This window comes from Oreochromis niloticus, linkage group LG16 (assembly GCF_001858045.2).
Source record: "Oreochromis niloticus isolate F11D_XX linkage group LG16, O_niloticus_UMD_NMBU, whole genome shotgun sequence".
NCBI classification, from domain to species: Eukaryota; Metazoa; Chordata; class Actinopteri; order Cichliformes; family Cichlidae; genus Oreochromis; species Oreochromis niloticus.
This window is the reverse complement of record NC_031987.2, coordinates 7,332,793-7,358,753: the sequence shown is the minus strand read 5'-3', so window position 1 is coordinate 7,358,753 and position 25,961 is coordinate 7,332,793. Positions and strand designations below refer to the sequence as shown.

General features: G+C 39.8%; 2 protein-coding genes across 2 annotated transcripts in view; both read left to right on the top strand.

The window, feature by feature from the left end:
• hecw2a (HECT, C2 and WW domain containing E3 ubiquitin protein ligase 2a) overlaps positions 1 to 6,632 on the top strand; it is a 46,928-nt gene extending 40,296 nt beyond the window's left edge. Inside the window, exons 29-31 of the mRNA XM_019352456.2 lie at positions 1,267 to 1,352; positions 1,608 to 1,720; positions 3,185 to 6,632. Coding sequence (XP_019208001.1) covers positions 1,267 to 1,352; positions 1,608 to 1,720; positions 3,185 to 3,296 — 311 coding nt within the window. The 3' untranslated portion in view covers positions 3,297 to 6,632. The remainder of the gene's footprint in view (positions 1 to 1,266; positions 1,353 to 1,607; positions 1,721 to 3,184) is intronic.
• Positions 6,633 to 7,607: 975 nt separating this feature from the next.
• stk17b (serine/threonine kinase 17b (apoptosis-inducing)) lies at positions 7,608 to 25,565 on the top strand. The gene is given in 9 exon segments (XM_003458375.4): positions 7,608 to 8,147; positions 14,818 to 15,030; positions 18,428 to 18,566; positions 19,686 to 19,812; positions 20,108 to 20,156; positions 21,329 to 21,508; positions 21,890 to 21,921; positions 21,924 to 21,979; positions 21,982 to 25,565. Coding segments are annotated over 9 exon segments (1,062 nt in total). The 5' UTR covers positions 7,608 to 8,025; the 3' UTR covers positions 22,126 to 25,565.
• Positions 25,566 to 25,961: the final 396 nt, after the last annotated feature.

The following is a 25,961-nucleotide window of genomic DNA, read 5'->3' as shown; positions in this document are numbered from 1 at the left end:
CTGTTTTAGGGACACAAGCAGTCCTACCTATTTTGTTTCTGATACTGACACCTTGGCTTTGGGTGTCTACAGATACCAAATACTGATCCAAGACCAGCTGTATTCAGGGGAATTATTCTTGTATGTGTACGTAAGCATCTGTGTCGGCTTAAAAACTGAAAAACTATGCAAATGCATAGAAATGATATTTATTAGTGAAATTATGCTTGAAAATGGAATAAAATGAGTTAGGTGGCGCAGACACATGACAGTCCTTTATGTTACAGTGAGTGTACTGAAAAACTTTTGCAAACACATAAAGAAAAGCTGGTGATCAACAAGTTTATAATACCTCCAAACTGCTCATGCTTTGTTGCTATTTTAGCTCCGCTGTGAGCAACCAGTACACTGCTGCTCTCATGTCGCCTAGCAAATACAACACAGCCACCTTAAAACGGTTTTATGTTGAAATGTAACAACCCTACAATATTAGAAAATATTAGAGAAAACCCAAACAATCAGACCCCAGCAACAGTGGGAAGGAAAAACTCAATTTTAACAGGAAGAAACCTCCAAAGAACCAGGCTCAGGGAGGACCTGATAGCTGAAGCCTCTGACTGGCCTCAGCATCAAGTGGCCTTGAAGAGCAAGAAGTTCGTTTTGGTCTTTATATGACTTTATATGGGCTGCACCAGTGCCCAACTTAAGATAAGGAAGGATTATTTTGAACAGAAAACCATACAAAGCTACCCTAGAATAAAATCTTGAAGTTTGAAATGAATTGAACAAAGCCCCTTTAATTAATCTGAAAAGACTGAACACAAAGTCTTACCTGAAATTAATGAAGTTGTTTTTCACAATATATAATAATTCTCCTGTGAACAAGTGATTAAATTTGCAGGGTAAGAGCTGTACTGTACTTCACTTAATGTTACTCTGCAATAAGCTTCAAACCTTTGGAGTTATTACAGCGTATGTGGTGTACAGTCAGGATGCAGGTGCTGGTGTCCAAAGCCATCACATTAAAAGGCTTTTTAGGGTTCTGGCCAGCACAGTTGAAAAGCCGCTAGCGGCTGAGAGACAGAACAAAACTCGGAGCTGACAATCGGCCATGACTCAGTGTCAGGGCGCTTTTAATGGACGAATCGACTGAGACGCACCAAACCGCTGTCCATCAAACATTAAGCAGCAGAGCCAGCTCACAAACCTCAGGAACAGGGGAACGGACGCCCTTATTATTTGTTATTCGTCTGACTCATGCACCATCGCTGTCTTATCTCCCCACAGGTTACCATGACAACCACATAGTGATTCGCTGGTTCTGGGCGGCTGTGGAAAGATTCAACAACGAGCAGAGGCTGAGGCTGCTGCAGGTAGGGCACGAGGGGGAGCGCATGCACACAGGATGCCCCCGTGTGGACGCCGCCTGCAATGACATTTTTTTAATATGTTTCTAATTCTGCAGGAATGTGTTTGTTGATGTCCCATTTATTTAAACAAGGTGTATTCAGTTTTCTGATTTATTTAACACTGAAACAAAGAAACTGAGAGAAAGTGAAATAACCCAGACTTTTTATGGCCTGAACACTGACTACATTTCATCCTTTTCTTGACTCTCTTCTCTCCAGTTTGTGACGGGCACCTCCAGCATTCCCTATGAGGGCTTTGCCTCGCTACGAGGAAGTAACGGACCCCGCCGATTCTGCGTGGAGAAGTGGGGGAAAATCACCTCCTTACCCAGGTAACCTCACCTTTTAGGGACTATACAAAATGAATAATAGCAGAAACATTGTAGAGTGAATCTTTTCAAAATAAAATGTCCATAAATATGAAAGCTGATTAAACAGGTATGAATAATGGCTTTAACGGGCTGTTTAGGTTGTTAAAGCTTCATATACATCACCTCTGTTACTTTTTTTTTGTAAAATATGATGGGAGAGATACAACACAATTTTAGGGCGTAAACACACTTAACAATTTTAGTGGATTTATTATAGTGTTTCCCTATGGGGGACCAAAACCGACAATTTCAAAGAAATATCTAGTAAACAAATAACTCAAAAGAAAATTTAACTGCCATTAAATAAATCAAAATACATAAAATGATGACATAAAATTTGAGACAAGTTTATATTTCTGTATTCATTTCCTTCTTTATTAATTTGATATAATAGGATATCAAATTAATTATCATACAAATTTGTTATAATACCTATGACATTTATCTACCTTTTTAATGCCTTTTTATTTATTTTATTTTATTTTTATCACATTAATTAATTAATTAATTAATTAATTAAGTAATTTTTTTTCTTTTTTCTTTTTTCTATTATTTTCCCCTGGCTTTTGCTCATCACTTATATACGTATATCTATATATCTATATCTATATAGATAGATATATATAGATATATAGATATATATATAATTTTTGTTAATGTATTCATTTTTACTGTTCCTATTTTCTTTTTGCTTCATTATACAATTTAATGGGATGTCAATACAAGTGTGTGATAGGGTACTCTTGGCAGCGATTGTTTAATCAGTGGGGGCTGAAAGCAAAAATACATACTGACATCATTAGACTAAAGAAATTGGAAAAATGTAACAAAAAATAAATGTTTAGGGACTCATTACAAATGTTAAAAAATATAGATGCAAATATAAAAAAACAGAACCATCAATTTATGTCACATTTTATATAATAACAATTTTTTTTTACTTCATTCCTCCATATTCCTGCAAATTATACCTGCTCAGATTAATTATACATTTTTTTGGTTTGTTTCTAAGGCAAATAAAATATTAATATTGTTAAAAATATATATTTTTTAAGTGAAGTGTTTTTTTTTTAAAATAAGCACTACTGTTTCTGATCAAAGATCATATTCTGATTTTGACGTTCACTCACAGTGTTTTAATTCATTATTTAAATGTTGTTTATTTATATGTTTTTTAACAGTTCCTATTATTAATCCGTCTGCTTTGAATGCAAAGCACTTAAGGTCAACTCTATTGCTATTTCTAAATTTGCTCTATAAATACAAGTGACTAATAAAGACGCAGCATACCTGCAGCTCTGTAGGGCATAAGTGCAGCATTTTTCTTTTTGGGTGTATTATTTGACAGGAACAAAAGCAGAAGAAAAATCGAACAGATGACTCATCTCATCATCTGTTTCATAAGGTCTCGCTGTGTTTCCACAGGGCTCACACTTGCTTTAATCGTCTGGACCTCCCCCCCTACCCGTCCTTCTCCATGCTCTACGAGAAGCTGGTAACCGCTGTCGAGGAAACGAGCACGTTCGGCTTGGAGTAAACTCAAATCGGCCGACACCCAGGAGAGAGAACCATCTGGAAATCTGTGTTCCTCACTTAGGAGAGGCATTAAAAATAAAACTAATATCCTCAAAAGGCAACTAAACCCCCCTCCCTTTCCCTCCCTGGATGACGCTGCTGTTTTTTCCGACTGGCTTTACATCACTCGGCACGCCGGCTTTGCTCTGATTCTTCGCTTCCGACAGCTTCGGGACGAAAGACGGAGAATCGGAGGATGGGTTGAAAAGCTGTACAGTACAATTTCTCGTTTTCATGGTAACCTTTGTTCACTGAGCCACATGTGTGCTTTATCTCTTTAGTTAATGGCCTTGGTTACTGGATTTCTAGCACCTCCTCTTCCTCCTCCTCCTCCACCTCCTCAGAGACAGCTGCTCCAAAAATCCACCGAGTTCCTTTTCCCTTCTCTGGACCTCAAAACTGTGCCCGTCCCGCTCCGGGGCTGCAGTGATATGAACTATAAGACACACACCAATCACCTTTGCACAAATACACACTTAAGCATTGTCTTTGTAATATGAGTGCAAACCAGTGTTTCCCCTGAGAGTATTCATCGGCGCGGGAAGAAGTGACATTTTAGTCTTTAAACCGGACGCTGGCTACTTGTTCGAAGAGAGGGGACACACTGGTGTGCACAAATACACACTGAAAACACACCTGTTCTCACAGTTTAGATCCCCGAATGAGCTGGACATGGAGTCGCAGGTCATCGGCGGTGCTTGTGCGCAGCGTCAGTGACACATTGTGGTAATGACGGCAGGTTTGAGGTCAGGACTGTTACCTTCAGTTACTGTGACATCACAGCCCAAAAACGTAAAAGACAAAAAAAACCCCATGTGACACGTAAACGACAGTGTCACACAGAAGCGCAGGGTTCCTGTCTTACAACACATTTCTCATGAGCAATAGAGGCACTTTCTGACGTAACACACAGTCCTCCCCAGCCAGTGAAAGTGATGAATGTACCAAACCAGTGACTGAATGTATGAACCTCGAGCAGGAAACAGAAGCTGGAAGGCTTCAACATAAGCGTGACTCGGCTTGTTTAAGCACTGACGATTTATAAATGCATTGATGGCTCATGAGATGCATCTATGGTGCTGCCAGCTTGTTCGGGGGATCAGGGCTCAAATGAAAGAAATGCCAAACTAGGTCACAGGGCGTAACATTTCCTGGGAGGAAAACATTTTACTGATAACAACCTTCAAAAATAACCCAATTCACTGTTTAAACTGATCATTGGGCTCATTTATATTTTAATGGCTTTATTTGTGTTTATCATATCTATATTGTTTCCTTTACCAAGGATGCATATTTTAAAGTGTTCTAACTTAAATATTTATTTTTAAATCATTTTTATGCAAAAAGGAGTTTCTGCAGAAGGAAATCTCAGTCTGTTAGCCATGGTTCACTGCAAAACATCACAACGCAGTGATTAGGAAGAGAAAATTACAATCATATCAAATTTTATGGCGTTAAAAAAACCCATATATTTCATTCCTTTGCAGCTCTCAGTTCAACTCTTTGACAGGACAGTGGAAGGTCAAAAGCATGACATATACCCGTCACTTTTTGCATTTTACGCTTAATCACAAAAAGCAGATCCACAATTTTAAACATCATGTATAGGAATTATTACAGTTGCTGTTAAAGTAAAAGAAGGATTTGGGAATAAAAATCCACATTTTAAGTATCAAAAATAAATATCTGGCATTTTTAGCAAACTAAACTGCTTGAAAATTGTTAAAATTAATTGAGTTATGGTGCTTTTAAGTTGCATATAAACCTTTGGTTTCATAGATGTGCAGCATCCCCCCTGAGCAACATGGTGGCTGGTTTGATGCATCACTCTAGTGAATGGCTATTAGATGTGCCAGGAGGCATTGGTGGGATTATTTTAGTGCCTCTTGGGAGTGAAGTTTTATTTCTTTGCAAACATGTGACCAGATCCAAGCGTCTCACTGTAGGAGCTGCAGTTTTTTAAACAAAATATCAGATATCAACACCAGAGGGCAGCAAAGTCGCACTCAACTCAAAGAACCAGTGGTCTGGTCCTCTCTGAGTGGCCTCCTGACCAGGGTAGATGATGATGATGATGATGGCCGTGTACTTTAGAACTTGTTGCATACAGTCCATGCCAGACAGTAGTTTTGTCTCTGAAGCATGTGATCGAACATTGAGTGCACTCACACACACAAACTCATTTTCTACAGGGTGCATGCAAGATTACACCTACTGTACAGAGTCCTGTTGGAGTTAGACCACAGGGGCTGGAATAGTGGTAGAGATCCCCACCTGCGATGCGACATGTGTAGGCGGACTTTCGTATCTCAGCCCCGCCTCCCTACCCACACCTCTCGCCCACCCACCCCCGCCCTAATAATGCATGCAGGATCTTCCCGGTCAGCTCTGTGAGCTGGACCCGGTAGAAACTCCTAGGTGGCGTTGTGTTATAGCTCGATATTGCATGCTGAAATAGTGCAACACACTGTCCTTACTAGCTTTTTTTGCATGAGGATACTGCTATACATTCAGACAAAGGGGTGAGGGAGCTGGTTAAATTGTGCCACTCCGGTTGTGGCGCTCCACCTGAGGCGTGCACCCTTGTGCTCACCTGGCACTGTCGTACCTTTAGCTCATGAGAACAAGGCGGAGGATGATGGTGTTTGTTAGCTCTCTCCGTGACAGTGGAACGGCGAGTATTTCGGCAGCATGCTTCGAAAACTTCACATGTGCGTGTCTGCCTGTCTCAGTCACAGGCTGATGGTCATGGTTCATTGCTGAACAGGTAATGGATCAATAGGGCTGCTTTTGATTTTGTGAGAGCACATGTATGTGTACCATGTGTGCAGTCCTGTTTGTCTCTTTGTATATAAATGTATATGTATGTCTGTCCTGTTGTGTGTTTAAATATATATATTTTGCACTGGATGTACCAAAGGTTTGGGGCTTGCAAAGTCAACCATTAGGCCTGCTCTCTATTTCAGTCTAACAACCACACATTCCCCCCTCCTCCCCACCGCCGTTTCTGGCTCACAGAGCATCACCTCATGTTTGCTTGAGGAGCAGATTTGTGGCATGGGCAGCAACGCTTCATGTTAGGATATTCACCCGGTTGGGTCAGTTTCACGTTCACCATCACTTTGAGGCTTTTCTGGTGCAGATGAAGACTGCTGCACCGCTCGTCTTTCTGTGTACATCTCTGACAGGACCCGACTCCAGTTTTCAGAATTCCACTCTATGCAAAGCTCCTGTATGTGTGTGTGTGTGTGTCCATTTCACTCCAATGATTGTAATAAAAGAACAAATGGAAAATTTTTATGAATGATTCACGATCTTACTTATCTTTTACTAAAGTTATCTAAAATATGTCAAAAACAAACTGTGTTAATGGTACCAAAGTATATCATGAAGCTGGCCTCGCCCTGATTAAACACTCCTCTACTAAACCTGAGGTTTCTGTCCAAGTAACAAAAAGAAAAAGGATAAGTGAAGCTACATTAATATATTAATGATGCAGATATTTAAAGATATCAGCTTTTTGAATGCATGCTGTAATGAGGTTTAGATGCTGAGGGCTGTGTTAAGCTTAGATCATTGTTAATAAAGTTACACATTGTACATACACAATGGATGGTTGTATGTGGAAGCAATCTTGTGCCAGAAAGAGAAGCACTAGATGAAATGGCAAAAGTACATTTTAAAAACATATATGTAAGTTCTGATAATTTTGCAGAATATTTTGTCAAATTTGTGAGATATCAAATCTAAATTTCCCTTGATATAATTTAAACTTTTCATCTTACAAATGTATTTTTGAAATAAGTTTTTTAGTGTTTTTAAAGCTTTGACACACAAGCTAAGAGATTTAAAATCTTGAGGACTAAGTTCATATGTGCAAGTCCTGGATATGCATTTTGTATTTCATGATTGGCATTTTCCATCTATAATTACAATAAGTCACCATTATTAGATAGTATGTCAAGGTGATGAAGTGCTATTATAATAAAATTATTGTAAAACTGAACAATCATATCACACATATATACCATATGTCTTATATTTAGAATAAAAAAACCCAAACAATAACCTTGTTATTTCACAAATATTGTAAATTAAATGAACTCTCATAAGTTGGACTTTGACAGTCCAACTTTTGAGTATTAAGATTAATGATTTATTTTTGTCATTCATTTATGTGTTTTCTGAACTTCAAACCCGCTCCTTTAATGACATGAATAGGCTGCCATAGCTCGGCTGTGTCCAAATTCAAACCTTTCAACTGAACACAAAAGCAATGCGCATGCGCACTGACGCGTCGACGACGGTGTCAAACAGGGATGTGAAAATGATCGCAAACTGTGCGGACAAACTCAATGAGGGGACTAACAGCCGACCGCAGCGGCAGCTCGGATAGGTTTCGTGTTAACAGCCTTTGAGTGCGGACTTTATAGACCCCAGCTTCGCTTTTCTTGAGCTGAGGAAAATCGGTTTAAGTCACTTTTTTAAGTGCCGTCGAGCTAACTTAGCGACAGTTGAGCTAGCCGGAGCTGGAGCGGCGCGCTGTGACCGGCTGAGCTAACATTAACATGTAACTACGGCGAAACGAGCAGTGGTAACGTTAGTTTAGCTCATTTTCACCGTCCGTCTCTCTTCTGCTCGGCGTTTGGCACCGTTTTCAGCCAGGAAGCAGCACCGAGGAGGAGAGGAAGATGTCTCGGAGGCGGCTGGACAGTCGTAGCGGACTCTCCGCCGGGCTGCTCGGCGAGGTTCAGACTCCGATCAGCACGGAGCCGCTGGAGAGTGTATACGAGATCACCGGGGAGCTGGGCAGGTGAGTCCGCCAGAGAGTGCACCTGCTGTATATGACACCTTGGAGCTGTACCTGACACTTTACAGCCAGATATTTACAGATGAGACTCAGTTTCTGTATTACCATCACTTACTAAGACAGGGTTACTACTTATAAATCTTTTGTTGTATTTATTTAGTACTACATTTGTGAAGCACAGGGAGAGGAACGCACCGTCAGTGGCATAGATGTCAGCTGTACTGTACAAATGTAAATACACGGCTACTGATATAGGGAAAGTCAAATATCTTAAAATCACCACAGTAAATGTCAGATGATAGGACAGATGTTTCTCTGGTGGACAGATGCGTCGCACTGTAGGAGCTGTGAAAGAGTTCCCGTGTCTGTTGTGACAGTGGAGCTGAATCGGTTGGAGACAGGGACAATACATATTGTCCCTGTCTACATCTGTTATTAGTGTTCGTTTCAGTGGTGTAAAAATAAGAACTAAGAAATCAAGTGTTAAAAACATGACGTGTGCTTACATTTCCAGGTAGGTGCACGTCAGTGTTTTTCCAAGCATTTCTTTTTTTGACTCTCATTGCTTTGAAGATAAAGCAGAGCAAGAAGGCACATGTATGCATGTAACTTAGCTCGGTTGTTTCTTGTTTGTGTCTTTCATAAGTGAAGTGTACACAGTTTGGCTTCCAAAAAGGAGAAGTAGACACCTGACATTTTTAAAGATCACATAACCCTCCTACTAAATATTCACCAAGCTTAATTTAGGATTAAACAGTACCTCTTCACTAACGATCACTACACACGTCAAGCACCCTTTTCCCAGAAAGAATAAGGAACAAAGGTCCTTACTGGGAATAACCTTTAGGGCTGGCTGGGAATATTAGGTTTGGAGCAGTGTATTGCTTATTTATCTGTTTATATTGGATACAGTACATTTTACAGATGGGATTAAAATAAAGACCATGCTTGTAACAATTCTTTCTCAGGTAAATGCGCTCTCAATCTGTGCATCCAGTATGCTATGAGATTACTTTTTACTAACGGATAGGTTGTAAAATAGGGACTCCTGCATAGATAGAATATAGATAGAACAAAGTTATTGCTGTTAGAGCACAAACACCTTAACTATACCCTGGATTATCCAACACTCTACCTAGTCAAAAGTGTGCATGACTAATTGTGCAGTCTCACCTAAGTACACATGAGCTTTGTGCTGAATCATTAATGTATTATTGAGAAAGGAGGTTTTTAGTCTTTTTAGTGTCTTGAGGTGTACGTGAGTAAAATGTGTTGAAGGCTTTCAAAGAGTTTTTGTCTACAATGTACGTACAGTGTATATTTTGCCCACTTTAAGCAAAAAAAAAAGAAGTTATTTATTGAAATTTGTGATTGCGACATGAATCTTATACAGCAACGAAATGCTGTTCATAAACATAACATTTTCATGTCAAAACATTATCTTTTTGAATTAAATTAACCAAGATGATACACCTATATGTTAAAAATCTGAAACTTAGTGCATCCTCTGCTCTTTTAAGACCGTTTCAGGAGGATAATTACTCCTTACATTACCACAGTTTTGGAAAAATTTAGTGTCAAGCTTGTCATTCAGTTTTTTGTGAATATAAAATACTTGGTGCTCAGCAAAGAGGCAAAAATAACAGTAAAGTCATAAACTTATTTTTAAAAAGTTAACACACAGTGTAGTCAACCCCCAAAGGCTGTGTTTTGAGCAGGAAAAACCCTGAAGTTGTGTTACAGTGAGTAAAAGCTAAAGTAGCAAAAATATCGCACTCAATTTAGTCCATGGGCCCAAGAAGTCCTGTTTGATCTCTAAAAACATGCCAGTAAATATTTCCCTTTCTTTTTAACTGCAATAAAAAACAGTCTGTTCAAACGTTCAGCTGGCTTAGGACAAAGGTTCAAAGGGGCTGCAACCTTTGCCCCATGCCCATGCCCTTCCTGTACCAGACTACAGGAAGTAGTATTTAATTTAGAAAACAGTTAAACAGCCTAAGGGATGTTCAAATACATCTCAGTGTTCTGTATTTACTGACCCTACTGTCATTGGATGTATTTTAAAATTTACACACCACCATGGAAGGGGTTAAATCTGTTACACAGTTTTTCTGAGTAATTTAACTTTTGAAACATTTTCACAGTGTGGAGTGAGGCTGTATCTCCACAAAGAAATGACAGTGAACAGGAAAATTTAAGCTTTTAGCCATCAAAGGGTGTTAAACAAGGAAAGGCTGGTAATAGACTCTGTCACAATTGGCCTATACAACAGCTAAAATGAACTAAGCAAATCTCAACAAGAAATCCCAGGACTTTCACCGCATGAAGTATTTCTCAACTTTTACAAGTAATGATACCTTATTAAGATTCTTATGATTTATTGCAGGAGTTCATATTCACAACCAGCGGCTGGATTTTAACCTCTGTGCAGAAAGGTTTAATAGCTCTAATCTGCTCTAAACTGGCAGGTGGAGATTTCCAGAAAGTTGTGCCTTTAATTACAGTTTGTGCAAAAGAACTCTTACATCATGTCTGCAGTTTCCCTCTAATATATCTGTTGTGATAATGATGGTGGGGTGTAGTTTAACCGTTAAATATTGATGGCTGTATAAGGGTAAGCTTGTCCCACTTACTATGACAGATTCAGCAAGTTTCAGATGAGTTGTGACTCAAAAAGCATTCCTGTTGAAACCACACCTACAATAATAGTTAACAGTTTTAACATTTACTACAACACAACAAGGAAATGCACAAATCCACAAAGACTGTTACATAAGACCTTAAAAAACTTCTATTTATGTTTATGTGAAGTTGCATTCCAGTAAAATACTGTATATTTTGCCCCTGACCACATTTACTTTGTAGTTACCTTAAAAAAATAAACCTAAAATGTCACGTTCTGCTTTAACTTTAGGCATAAACTGAGATAGAAAAATAAACAGCAGCAGCGTTTGGAGGGTTAGTCATTGGTTAGGCTGATATAAACATTAGCAGAGTAAAGATTTGGGATGAGGATTTAATTGTTGTCATGTTGAGGGACCCAGATGGGTGGAGACAAATGCCATACATGGCAGGAAGAAGACACCAAAAATGGACCAAATCTGAGCCAAGAAAACAGCAGAAATGATTCATTCTCAATGTGAGGTTAGTCATTAATATGCTGCTGCGTGGTTTACTCACTATGAAAAAATCCTAATCCTAATCTTAACATCCACACTGAAAACCTTGTCGGCCCAAGAGTGATTTGTTCGTCCAGGACACTTATTATTAGTGTATTAGTGCTGATATGAAGGAGTAGAGACCAAGAATGATAATTGGATAGTTAAAACATAAAACAGAGTCGTCATTTAATAAGCAGGTAGAGAGAGGCAAGAGGCTAAATTATAGAGGTTGAGACTATACAGCATGAAAACTGAGAAAAAAATGATATACCAGATCGTATTTACTTCTTTTCTGCACCTACTCTACAGAAAATGTTTTTTTAGCATTGAGTGTTAATAAACAGGAAGAGTTGAGCAAATGTGCTACCTTGTCACATGAAGGAGGTCTTGCATGACTGTTCAGATAGGATAACGTAAAAAAAAAAAAAATCCCCAAATTTGGGAAATTACCAGGTTAGCAAAAATATTAAACATGGCCTGTAACAAACTAGCTTATATGAAGTAAAAACAGCTCAGTAAAATAAAATGAGATAGCTAAAGAAGGAGCTGAATCAACACACATTTGAAGGACAGTTGATGTCACTTATCTGTGTATTCATGCTGATACACTGACCCTAACTTTTTGCATGTGCTGGCTGAATAGCTCAGATCGAGTCATGCAGTGTAAGGCACTTAAGTTAATGGTGATTGGACTCTGGACTGTAAGTCTTAACACTCCAGCCTCTGACCAGGGGATGTGACTTTACTGTACAGTGGGAAAATATGAAGCCTTGGTATAAAAGGAGACCTTTATCATGTGTTTGTGTGCGAGCCATGGCAACCGCGGACAGCTGATGATCATATCCTGACAAGCCCGAGGTGTGTTTGAAGTCATGATGTGTCACGCAGAGCATTAAAGTGTAGCTAGTGTTAGTCTGCAGGAGGAAGGAAACAAGCACATGTGGAAAGCAGACTTAAGAAAGCAGAACCGGCTCGGGTTACTTCTGCTCGCCACTTTGTTTGCAATTTGTTTAAACAGGAAGTTCTGATGTGAAATGTGTTAAAACTCAGTGATGAGAACATGGCTGGCACAAGGGTGTTAATCTTAAGCTGTAGTAGCTTTTCTTTTGAATTTAAGGTAACTTCCCAGCTATAACTAAATCCCTAAACAAGGACCCTTTACTGTGTGTCCTTATTTATTTATTAGTCAGAATTAAACTGAAATGCTTCAGTTGGCTGTTGCTGTTCATGGAATTAATTAAAGACACATAAATCATAATTTTTCTGTGTATTTGAAATGACTGTAACGTGAGATAAGATCTTGATCTAAAAAAAAACAAACCAAAAAAACCCACCTTTTTGGCAAGTGTCTTTAGAGGGAGCTTATTCTGTTACATCTCCTCTTCCATTGGTGGATGTTCACATTAAACATGGTTAAAGTTTCAAATATTGAGGTCAGTAATCTTGTCAGCTGAAAGCTCAGGCTTCGGACTGGTCTGAACTCTGTTTCAGACCGGTCTTTCTGCCCTTGGCTCTGTATGATGTCATCGAGAGGGAATATCCCTAGTATGATCGTTTCAGGAGCAACACTGTTGTTTACGAGGTGCAGCCAACCAAAAGAAACAGGTAGTTGAGGTGTAGAGACTCTTCCTGCCTCAGAGTCGGCTTTTCACCAGAAGTCTTTTCATTTTCCTGCTTATTAAACTAACTAAACTACTTCTGACCATTTAATAAACATAAATATCTATTCTACTTAAATAATTGAACTCCCTCGCTAACAAAGCAAAGCACATTTCCTTTATGCAGGAAAAGAATATGTACAAGAAGACATGAAGGTTTAACATGGTAGAGGGTTATATGCTTTCACATGATGTGTAGGATGTTTTAGCACAATTCAAAGAAGTCCTTCTGAGTCTGTAACCTAGAAAAGTTAGGTTTTCCTAGAGAGCTGAATTTAGGGCTGTTATCTGTACAGCTGGTAACAAGATGAACTTTAAACAAAGTTTTAAATGTGGTTAAATGTTAAAATAGCTCTAACATGACGTTTAATGACCTAAACAAATGGTTACCATGGTGACAAGACATGGCAGTAGGCTGTTGGAAATGTACTAGCATTAGATAACACTCACGCACACAGAACCTGTTATCTAATGCCACTTCTGTATTTGTATAACACCTTTATCGCAAAGTCACTTACAGATATTATGTTGTAAAGGCTGGACCACATACTAATCAGCATTTTCTACATAAAATGAAACATATTAATCATTAGTTATATCTGACTTGTATTGGGGAAAGTTTGCGGTGAATCATGTTGGAGGTATTTAGCCATCTAAATTAATCTTACAGTGGATAATGGCTAAAACCACAACGTCTATCAGGGTTTTTCCTGCACAGAAAAAAATGTTGGAAACAACGAAAGAAGCTTTCATTTTACATCAAAGGAAAATCACCAGCACTGTGATAGACAGTTTGGAAAAATATCTTAAACACATTTTTTTGTTTACGCAATGGACAAAAATAAAAGCAAAAAAAGTAAAGATTTCTCTTAAGTTGATGCCAAAGGCCCATTTTTAGCCTGGAAAAAGCCTTTTTATATACACTAATATGTATATATGTATAAGATGGGGTAATAACCATGACTTGACCCATTGGTTTCTGGCATTTGTGGTAAGGAGAAGACTAAAAAAATCCTAACCAAGTTCTTCTAGAAACAACTCTAAATCAAATCCAGGTGGTTATTTAGAGCCAGACGAATAAATCTAAATAAATGGTTACAACACCAATATTAATAAATGTAACCTAAAAAATCGTGTTTAATCAAATTGATATTGCCCCATAATAAGCTTTAAAAGCTGTCTTTAGTTATACTTACACATCGCATGGGCAGAATTTCAGAACATAATGGCCTTGACCTAAATGCATGGTAATTCATGTCATGGATATGTTAGCCAGGAAAAAAATACATTTACTGACATCTTTACTACAGCCAGGAGTAGAAAGAAAAACCTCACTTTATCGCTACAGCTGAACCCAGACACCTGACAGACAAAATGTTTTGGGTCAGTTTTATCCATGACCTTGTTCATTCCCAGAGTTCATTACCATAGGTGAGTGTTGGAGCATAGGTTGGTAAATGTCCTATACAGAGCCTACATGACTGTGAGGGCAGCACTAATCCACCTGTCAACCTCACACCCCACAAAATTCAAACCCTGTAGGGTCATCATAAAAGAGTAGAAATAACTACAGAGGCCACTTTTCTGTGTAGCAAGCTGTAAACATGTTTATTTCTGCTGTAAAGTTGGACATTTTAACATTGAAGTCTCCAGTGGGCATTAGAGGAACTGCAGTTTTTTTTTCAATTGGTTTTGATTTTTGACTATGGAGGGTTTTACTTAAAATTTATAAAAGCTGGTTTATCTTTACTCAGGCATTTCCTGTTTAATCAATATAACTGTAAAAAAAAAAAAAAAAATCAAACTCAGCTTCAGTTTGTGTATTATTGTCCGGCTTTTTTCCTTTCCTCTCAGGGGTAAGTTTGCTGTGGTGAAGCGGTGTGTGGAGAAAGCCACAGGGAAAGCGTTCGCTGCCAAATTCCTAAAAAAGAGGAGGCGAGGTCGCGACTGCCGGGCAGAGGTCATCCACGAGATGGCTGTCCTGGAGATGGCGCGTAACAACCCCCGAGTGGTCAACCTGCATGCCGCTTACGAGACGGATCACGACATCGTCTTAGTGCTGGAATAGTGAGTTCACACAAACTTTCTGCCTGTTTTATTTTATATATGATGCATCCTATTTAATTCGTACATTCGACTTGAGTGCTTCTATTTTCCTCAAACACGCCAAGCCAGCAGTGAGATCCTGTAAACGATTGTATGAGGGCGAAGTCCTGTTTGTCCAGTCCTAAAGAGCTGCCAAATTAGCAAACAGCTCATCCTTCATAACAGGTTTATCAGGAATAGGTTGAAAGCTACAGGAACATGCTGGAAGCTTGAGCTGAAGGCGACCTGAACCACCGTCCTCTTAGTCTTGACCTCTTAACCTTTCCTGTTTAAAGCCCTTTTCAAACGAATGTCACGTCCTTTGTCTGTGCCGCCATTTGTCTTGTCACTTTGTACAATCAAAACAGAAACTGCAAGATTAGATGTGAGAATACATGAGGGCTTGTTGAAATGAACTGCTCTGTTTTTTCTAACCACACCTTTAATAGTCATTGGAGACACTTTAATCCCCTCTAAAGTGCAAACATGGTAAACAGCTCACTTTGTTGATCTAAGACAGTCTGGAAAAAAAGGCCTGGTCCTTGTTCCAGAAAGCAGCTTCAGCAGTATTTGAAGCCAACTTGAAACTCAGAAAGGAGAAACTCCTGAGGCTGACTCTGTATTCAACCTGAGTTAAGATTGTGCATTGAAAATCATATAAATCTATCACCGCCTGGATCTTTGATGCTTGGATTTGCCATGGCAATGGGTCAATAAATAGCAAAGCCTCCATTTTGATGCAGTGATAATAGAAATATGGACAAGTTTCAGTTTGGAGCAAGAGGTTTCTGTCTTAGTCCTCAGTGCCAATCGACCCAGAGACTGGGCAGCAACCACTGGTTACTAGGGAAAAATCTGTATTCCCCCACCTGTTCAGAAAGCAGTCTGGAAGCTGCTGAGTGCTGCACCAAATACATCCCTGAAATTGCTTTAGTCGCTTGCCGATTGCTGTGGTTGGTGGTTGTTTCCACAGGAAACTCCCTGCTAAGCAGTCGTGAAAAGTGTGATGTAAACTGGAAACAGAGACACTGTGCCTTCAAAGTAAAGGCTGTTTCTGTGATACAGTGAAGTTAATACATTAGTTAATATGTTTCAAAAACTACTGACCAACTTCTTCCAGTGGCCCAGGAGCAATTTGTTGACAATCTACATTTTCCAGCATGACAGAGCAGAGATGTTACAAACCGGAGTGATAACATTTTGGATCTATGAGTCATAATGAGTATAAAACAGAATGTGAGGATTGTTTTTATCTTTGCCAAAGACATACCACAGTTCTCTCTTATTTTGTCATGCAGGATTTACATTGAACCTATTCTGTAACAGCCACAAATAACAAGGAAATTGTAGGTTTCTGTTACAGAACACCACACAGTCATTGTGGGCTGATTTTGTTAAATGGCGTGTGTAGTCACAGCTGTCTTACTGTCCAGAGTTAGAAAGATGCAGATTAATGTGCTCTAATATGAGCTTTAATATCGACTGTATGAATGAAACAGAGCATCATTGAGCTGCTTCAGGCAGGAGGAAGGAGTCAGAGAGGAAATCTGCCAGCAAGCAGGTGAAAATCAAGTTGGCTCATTTTTATGGAAAAGAAATCCCAGGGTTTCCTGCATCTCAGTATAAACAAACTCAGGGTTTCTAGAACAGGAGCAGTGATCGATCATGCATGGCAAAAACCTGCTACGTAGTGCACCTGTTTAGAAATGTCTTTACCCGCATCCTGTCTAGTTTCTGCTTTCTCAGTTTCTCCACCTCTACTTTTGTTAGCATGTTTTGAATTCTTATTGAAAGTCTTTGTCCGTCCGGCTATTTTTACTGATTTATCTCTCATCTGTTTACTTTTCCATTAGAATTCCATGTTCTGGATCATAGGTGCATTCCTCACGTGAATTATTTCATTCAGTCTCGTGCAGTTCCCTCATTCTTTATCAGTATATCTTTATTTCATACCTGAGCGTGAAGACGCTGCATCAGCCAGCTGCCATTGCACATGCAATGGTTATTTACAGCTCACTAAGCTAGAAACTAAAATTAGATGCAACACTTTAATTAAGTGAAATATAATAATAACAAAAGAGTAGAAATGAGGGCTAGATTTGACATACTTACAAAACTAAGTAAATAAAAATACATGGGACTCATTATGATTTACTTCTTTTTTTTTTTTCTAAATGTGGTCCAATTTTTCAGCAAATTAAGATTTATTGAGGTTGAATTTTTAAATCTTTCATTACTTTATATACTGCCGGGCAGATTGAACTACAGGGTAAATCAAAAAGAATCATATGATTTGCAGTAAAAGCTAAAAGCTTGCAGTAAATTTTAAAACACGTGGCTGAACATAAAGTTCTACATACAAAACTTACAGTGTTCACAGATGCTCAGTGTGTCCCTCTCTGGACGAATGGCATGTCCATATGATAGTCAAGCGCATCACGCACTTTTGTATGTGTGGAGTCTTTGGAGCTACTACTGATATAGTGCTAACTACTGTCAACCGAGTGAAACTTAGGAATCTGCTCTTTCTAACAGTCTTCTTTACAGTCTTTCACATAGGAAGACTTCTAGTGGGCTGTGGAAGTACTGCAGGTGACCCACAAAATTTAATTTACAATAAATAAGTAAATAAAATAAAGAAATGCTGTCATTTAGTTTGAAAGTACTGTTAGATATTTACATTTATAAAGAAACTGAACAAAAAAAAAAAACAGCTATGGGATTTAAGAATTGATAGATTTTCTGACCCGTTTTATTTTCTTGATCTTGTCATTAAAGGGTTGGGTACTCTGGTCTAAATCTTCAAAATATTTAGTCATTAAACCTTAAAAATAATTATTGCATACTTCAAAGTTTGGCAGAAAAACAAACCAGAGTTATTACACTTTTTTTTCCCTTCAGCTTTAGGCTTGTGCTTAACTCGTACCGACATTTTGCTTGTGATTACAGCAACAAGGATATAAATTCAAATTCAGAAACGGCAGTTAGAAGCTTGAGTTATCTGAGATGTAGTAAAACTTTCTACTCGTACATTTTAGCCCTTCAGTCTTCATCTGTGTGCCTGCAGTGTTTTTTTTACAGTGACTAAGCAGGAAGGAGGTTCCTCTCTTTCTCAATAAAACCTTGCCAGAACATGCAGGATCAAACCTGCGTCCCTCTGGCTGTGGGCTGGAGACTAAAACCACTGCACCACCCTGTAATCCATAAATGCATTTTTGTTTTCTCTTGTGGAAACTCTAACACACACACACACACACACACACACACACACACACACACACACACACACACACACACACACACACACACAGAATCTGTATCAAACTGCTCTGTGTTTCATATTTCATCAGACATTTCTTCCTTTCTCCTGTTCATGCAGCGCGGCCGGTGGAGAGATATTTGACCACTGCGTGTTCGACGAGCTGCTGCCCGAGGTCCAGATCACGCGCCTGATCAGGCAGACGCTGGAGGGGGTTCACTACCTCCATCAGAGCAACCTGGTCCACTTAGACCTCAAGGTATTCAGACACATCCAACCAATGTGAATCTATTTTTAACCGTTTACTCACCACAGACTTAACCTTAAGCACTCGAGTGTTTCCCTTCTCTAAGCGCTCAAAATCCTAAATTCCTTTTTTAATGCCACAGTTAAGCCTAGAAGCCTAGATTGTAGAGAGCCTGGAAATGACTTCTGCTGCAGTGACAGCAGGGTGTGAAGAGTTTTGTTGTCGCTACATCAGGGTCAAATCGAGTGTCCCCCACCTGAGCCCCTAAGAATCAGCTGATTTTTTTTTTTTTTGTACAGGACTACAAAAATAAATCTATATGTTGATACCAGGATCTTCACACACCTCTGACTCTCCTGGGCCACAAAAATGAATAAATGTGTGGGGTTTTTGTTTTCATGTGGTTATCGCCTCTTTATGATGTCTCAAAAATTCAAGATCTTGACTAAATACCAAATCTTAGCAAATGCCTTTCTTAAATGTGTTATTTTACTCATGAGGGTGGGAATTCTACATGTCAACATTGTCAGAAATACTTGTCATTTGACTCACAGGTCCTTTAAAAATAAGTTTTTTATTGTCCCAAAATCAGGGACCAAGCTGGTTAGCCCTGAATAACACAGATAATGTTTTAGAAAGTGAGTTTCATTTCACTTTTTTCTTTTTTACAAGCAATTTGGGCCTTTTAAAAGATGTCACCTAAACTCAGACCTGATCAAAGTAATAAACAACAGTGATACAGCATATTACCTTCTCAAACAACCAAACTGAACTGACACAACACAAAAAGGAGAAGTTATACTGGCTGACATCAGTGCATTTACTTTAAACGAGCATATTTTCAGCTTTCATGTGTGCAGATTTGGTCTTAAATTTCATTTAAAGTTAAATTAATAAGTCTTATTTATACCTGTGGACACCCTGTGATTACAGGATAGTCACATACAGTACTAAATGTTCTCAGCCTGTTTTAAAGAGAGTGGCGCAATATCATAATAGTCGTGTATTTAATTAAATAACTGTGTTTCCTGTGCAGAGACATTCATCATGAGGTGGATTTTGCAATCAGAAATGACTTTTATTCCTGGAGTACTTCCTGCTTTCACTGTGTTCCCTCTCTGCCTCTCTCAGCCACAGAACATCCTCCTGACCAGCCTGTCACCTCCAGGAGACATAAAGATCGTGGACTTCGGCCTGGCACGCAGACTGGGTGCGGTTGGAGAGCTCCGAGAGATTCTTGGCACACCTGAATACGTGGGTAAGGTGACGCTCATTAAACAAAGGCAGCAGCGGACATTTCACACATATTTATAGACAAACATCAGTCAGATTCACGGTAATAAACAATATATAAAATGTAAATGTTGAGTAAGAAGAGATCATGCATTTGATCAATTTTACTATGCTAGCTCCTGTGTGAGTGAATGAGTGACACACCTATAAATACATGCAGAAAGAACCATGAGTCAGTAATTAATCCGGGAAATTACACAGAGATCTTTTCTGACTGTTGACTGACAGCTTTTATGTTTTTTTTGCTTTTTTATATTCAGCTCCAGAGATCCTCAACTATGAGCCAATCACAACGGCGAGTGACCTTTGGTGAGTATATCTGTACTAAATGGGCTCTGATTTAACCCTTTGGAAGGAGTGGTATGGTAAATGGTAAATGGCCTGTATTTATATAGCGCTTTACTAGTCCCTAAGGACCCCAAAGCGCTCTACATATCCAGACATCCACCCATTCACACACACATTCACACACTGGTGACCAGTGATCACCACTTGTAATTTGCCACTTCCAGCATGAAGAGAAAGTAACATGAACTCCACCACCAGGAGAATAAAAGCTGAGCTTAAGCTGCGTACGTGCTGGAAGTGACTCTCAGCGATGTGGTGACCAGTGACCACAGCACAGGAAGTCATTTTACGCCGTGGGCCACATGCAACCCACTTTGATCTCAAGTGTGCCAGACCAGTGAAACTCCGCTTTTTGTCAGAGTAAAATTTAGTAAAGTTTAACCACACGTGTGTGTAATCCCTGACATATTTTAAAATAAGGAAAGAAGTTCAATTTCAGGAATATATCTCAGTTTTTCCACATGGGAAAGGAATGCTGCTTTAAGCTTAAATTGTAAGAAATAAATGTTTAAATTTCTGTTAAAGTTCTGCTAGCACTTTGTGCAGACTGTCCTGCAATTTACAAAACAACATTTTTGTCACCTGACAGAATGTCTTCTTTTTGGTGTTTCTTTTTCTATGGTAAACCCACTGTAAAAATAATATATTTCCACAGTAGATGGTGAAAAACCAAAACACTTAATGCCATTTTATTGTTTATCTGTTAATGCTCTATTCCTTTGACTTTGGTGTAATATGAATAGCCATTGGTGAGGTAGAAAAAAACTTGTGGTTAAGTCTAAAATTTGTGGCTTGCTTTACATTTTCCAAAGCTCATTCCAGCCTCACATTTCCTCACATTTGTGGAGCTGTGAGTGAATTTAAAACGTAAAGTATTTACTTGGGTTGATTTAAAAGAATCGGTCACTGTGAACATAAATCTAAGGACATACACAGCTTCATTAGAAAAATATCACAAACTGGAAATGAAAGTGAAGGCGATCTTTGGCAGTGTGGTTATTAATGTAATGCTTCCCACGTCTTTTGTGATGAGAACACATCGTTCTTTGTTTTTGTTTTTCCAAGATTATTTTGCTTGTGTCATTTAGCCTTCAGACTCTCCATGTCTGATGCGTCCTGTGTGTGTTTCTCAGGAGCGTGGGCGTCATCGCGTACATGCTGGTGACGGGTGAGTCTCCGTTTGCTGGGGACGACAAGCAGGAGACGTATCTGAACGTTTCCCAGGTCAACGTGGACTACAGCAGGGAGGCTTTCTCCAGGGTGTCCGAGCTTGCTGTGGACTTCATCCGCAAGCTGCTGGTCAAAGCACCTGAGTGAGTAAATGACAATCTGTGTGTGAGTGTGTGTGTGCGTGTGTAAGAGTGTGGGTGTTTTAACATAACTTCCATGTAACAGAGAGATGAAAATGAAAACATAGCTGTGAACAGAACCGTGATGGATGTTTTTCCAAGTCACGTCATGTGTTGTTTTAAAGTTTTTCACTGGTGCGTGATGGATTCACACTCAGCAGGCAACATGCTGGGCTAAGTATGATCTCATCAGAACTAGTATGTCAAGAAGAACCTGCTGGTGTTAATCTATAAAGGAAGAAATGTGGTTGAAGGAAAGATCAGATTGTCCAGTGAAACACCATCACCTCGATCTCTTTGCCATGAATGTGTCTAATTGTTGGACTGTCTCTGTTTTGACTGCAGGGACCGGCCCAGCGCCGTCGACTGTATGAGTCACCCTGGCTGTGGCAGCAGCCGCAGATCTGCATGAGCCGGACCCCGCCGCCACCGCCTTCCGCACCAGGAGTTGCGGCACAAAGTGGGCGGCCCCTCCCGAAGACTTTGAAGACAAGGAAAACTTCCTGGAGTCACCCCACTCGCACGCAAAAAGGTTTCGCTTCGAGGAGGAGACGTTTGCTCCTGTGGACGCTGACGTTTGAAGCTACAAAAATGATAAGAGGGAGATGAAGATGCAGCGGCGATCACTTATTCCTCTGAGCTTTTAAATTGTTTTAAGTCTCCTGGAAACCAGCAGCGTGCCGGCTACCATTCACCGTTCTGTTTATACTGATCCACTCAAACCAACCAAAGATAACCGGCTAAACTCTGATGTGTCGCTGTTCATACTGTACAGTATGTCTCAGTTAATGCGGTGTGTTTAACCTCAAGTATTTAATTTCCTGTCTGTTGATCTGCGTTTGAAGGGCTGCATTAAACCCGCTCTGTGCTGATGAAGGCTGCTCCGGAGGACTTCCAGGGGAATCTATGCAACATTTCTGGTGCTTCTGAATTCTTTGCCTTAACTGTGGGAAGTTGAACTGCTTTCAGTTGCACTTGTGCTTCAGCTGAAATGTGTGATATGGAGATTAGCGCCTCTGCTATGAGGAAGTGAGATCATGTCGTTCTTTGCATGTTTAAAAGAGGCAGCAGCATTATAGAAAACCTGTTTCAGGTTTCTATCTGTAGAAAAAACCCCGCTGCTGCCCGTGTCAGGGTAACTTCTCTGTCGCATCAAAGTCAGATAGCAGCCACATTCAGGCCTGATCAGGCCTGCTTCTGGCTCAGTTATAGCAGCTGCTTTGTGGGCCAGATGTGGCCTGGAAGACATGGTGGAGTTAGGGATAAGGTGGAATCGGTGCCAGATGTAGACCACATTTGGGACAAACATTCCTTAATAGTGCCGCAGACAAATCCTTCAGAAGTGGATACAAGCAACAAAATTAGTGGAGTTTTTTTCCCTCTGGAACTCACCAACTTAATTTTTTCCATTTTCCAGCTTATTAAACAGATTTTTAACCACCAAGGTTCAGTTTCAGAGACTTCCAGGTTTTCAGGATTCTTACCATGAGGAAGTCAAATTTAAAACTAAAGCATCCCTCCAGAGCTCATGTGTCTCATTTTGTTTTTAACCATAACATGAGTCAATTTAAACATAAGAACAGAAAATATGCAATGAAGCCTTTATCAACATGGATATCTTATAGTCAGTCTTCTCTGAGCCAAAATTGAGTTATCAGTGATTAAAACCCATTATTTCTAAACTCCCATAGCCCTGTTTGCAAATTATTTTGAAAATAAGTTTAGATACGCCACAAAGAAGCTTCTGAAGTCGACCTCTACATGATTAGAGTGAAAATTTTGACTGTAGGATATTAAAAAGGGAGACGGGTCAGGGTAACATTATCTAAAAATAGTTTTGGTACCTGTATCCACTCGTGAAAGAGATTCTTACATGATTGCCTTTAAACTTGCCTTTAAACCTGATGTCAGACTTGGATTTTCTCAACATATGCTTTATATCGAGGGTTTAAACGTAGCTCAGGGTCTTATAGAAAGCTCTTTTTAAAAATAATAATCTAAACATTCACCTTTCAGTGTTAATCTGCATTTAGGTTATTATGAAATTTCTGGCTGGAAGTGTGCTGCAGTAAAAGTAAGAAATATAAAGGGATGAATCAGCCGAGTGGGCCGCACCCGCACTTACTCAAATGATTTCCTCCCTGAGCTGCGAGTTCCTCTTAGAGGAGAAACTTTAGCACTTAGTTTGTGCAGAGCCTTTACTTAGAGCTCCTGCAGTCCTCCGCAGGTCCGGGTGCCTCAAGATTTCATCTCAGGGCTGCTGCTCACTCTTTGTTTTCTATTCTTAATGTTATTCTCACAAGCTGATTATCATTATTATTATTATTATTATTGTAATATTTATGTGCTGGACTTCTATTTTTTATGTAAATAATGCGCTCACATGTCTTATAAGCAGAGATTCAGGTGACGATGAAAGCGAGGATTAGTCATTGAGGTGGTTCAGGGAAGTGAAGTCAAAGTGGGGAAACAGAGAGGTGTCAGATGGTTTTTAGAGAGGAAAGAGGTGATTAAACAGGAAGAGTGAGTGTGGGAAGAAGTATTTCCTGATGGTTGCTTTAAGTTGTGGAGAGGTGATGAGAAAGTAGGGATGACGATTTCACAGAGGAGCCGAGGTGCCACCAACAACAAATCCTGACCTCAGAAAGTGGCAGCTCTCAACCTCCAGAGAAAACATTCCTCTGGTTTTATTTTTAGGTGCCAAGCCCGAACGGGACCACACTGTGTGTGTTTGTTGTTGCTGTCGGCACAAAGGCCTTTGTGTATCTGTGTGTGTGTGTGTGTGTGTGAGGAGGCTGGGCCGTGCTGTCCTCCTTTAACTGGAACGCCACACTGTAAAGGAGCAGACTGCTGTAAACGGAAATAAGCTTGAATCTGTCTGCTCTGCGAATAAAAGGTTTGGAGTTGGTTGAATCTGCAGAGCAGGTGGGTCTGACGTCACTTTGGTGCCGACGCTCCATTGGACCATTGTCTCCGTCAGACTCTTGCTGTAACCGTCGTGTTGTTTTTGTACAGCTGCTGTTGTTCTCGCGTCACTCGGCGGCCTCGGAGTGTGCGAGCGCTCTTTGTGTCAGCACCGCTGATGTCCCTCAGCGTTCCTCTTTGTTGTCTTGAGACTGAAGGATTACTGTATGTCAGAATGAAACCCGCCACAAGCACAAATAAATCAGATCTACCTTTATTCTGCTTTTTATGTTTTTGGGTTGTTTTTTTTTTTAAAGTATGAGCGTTCTGATTGCATCTGAAATGACTAAAAAATAATTTGTATTCTGATTAGCTTCAGGCTAATGTTAGGCATCACAAAGCAAACTGGAAAAGCTCATTAAAGACTGTAGAAAATAAATGGTGTCTGTGTGCTTTGTTGATGTTTTTCCAGCTCCACACTACCCTTTGTTGGCCCTGCAGAGCTTTGAGTTCGTACTGTCAGTGTGTACCAGTGAGCAGGCACAGACTGGACACCAGTAGCTCAGTAACTCTCTCAAGCAGTGTTTCCCCATCTTCTGGAGCCACGGCACACATTTCACATTAGAAAAATCACACGGCACACCACCAAACAAATGTCACAAAAAAGCATAATTTTTTCCCCGCCCACCAGGTATAGCGGGCTCGGTTTGTCCCCAGTATACCTTTTTTGCTTTCTTCTAACCACTAGTCATGCTAGGGCCTTCATATGGGTCTAAATTTTCTCCAGGACCCAGCTCAGATTGACTGCTTTTTCTTTTCAAATATTTATCTATTGCTATTTTGCGCTGTGCCGTCTTACAGCATGACTATTATGTAATTTCCTTCTTCTGTTTTACTAGGAATTGTCAACCCATTTAATCAGAGCAGGTAGTTGTACTGTCCTCTAGTGAAAGAGAATGTAACTGCTCTGCCCATTATTCAAGCCGATCACTTAGAGTACTAATCAGGTGGAACCAGATAATCATCCACGGCACACCGGTTGGCAAACACTGCTCTAAAGGGGTCCTGATATGTTTTTCCATATTTTTGTCAAACACACACACACACACACACACACTATTAAAACAGTGGATGCTGATTAAAAACGTTTCAGACACTTCATATTAACCTTATAATATACATCATTATCTTTATAGGGTTTTTATGTCACCCATCATCAGTGTGAGTGGTAGGAATCGGGCTACAAAGACTAATAAAGGCGCATATATGAAAGCTGATATCATAACCACTGCACCATGGAGCCAAAGGTAAACACTGGCGGACCAAATGTGAGCTGCTGTGCTCTTAGCACCAGTCCCAAGCCTTGTTAAACATAATGGATCAGCTCAAAGTACCTTAAGAGCTTCTTTCAGTTCAAAGGTCACCACAATGGGACAATCGCATATCTGAGTTGGCAGAGGTTCCTAAATACTCTTCCTCAAGCAACCCTCCCAGGGATTTTTGTTGGGTACTT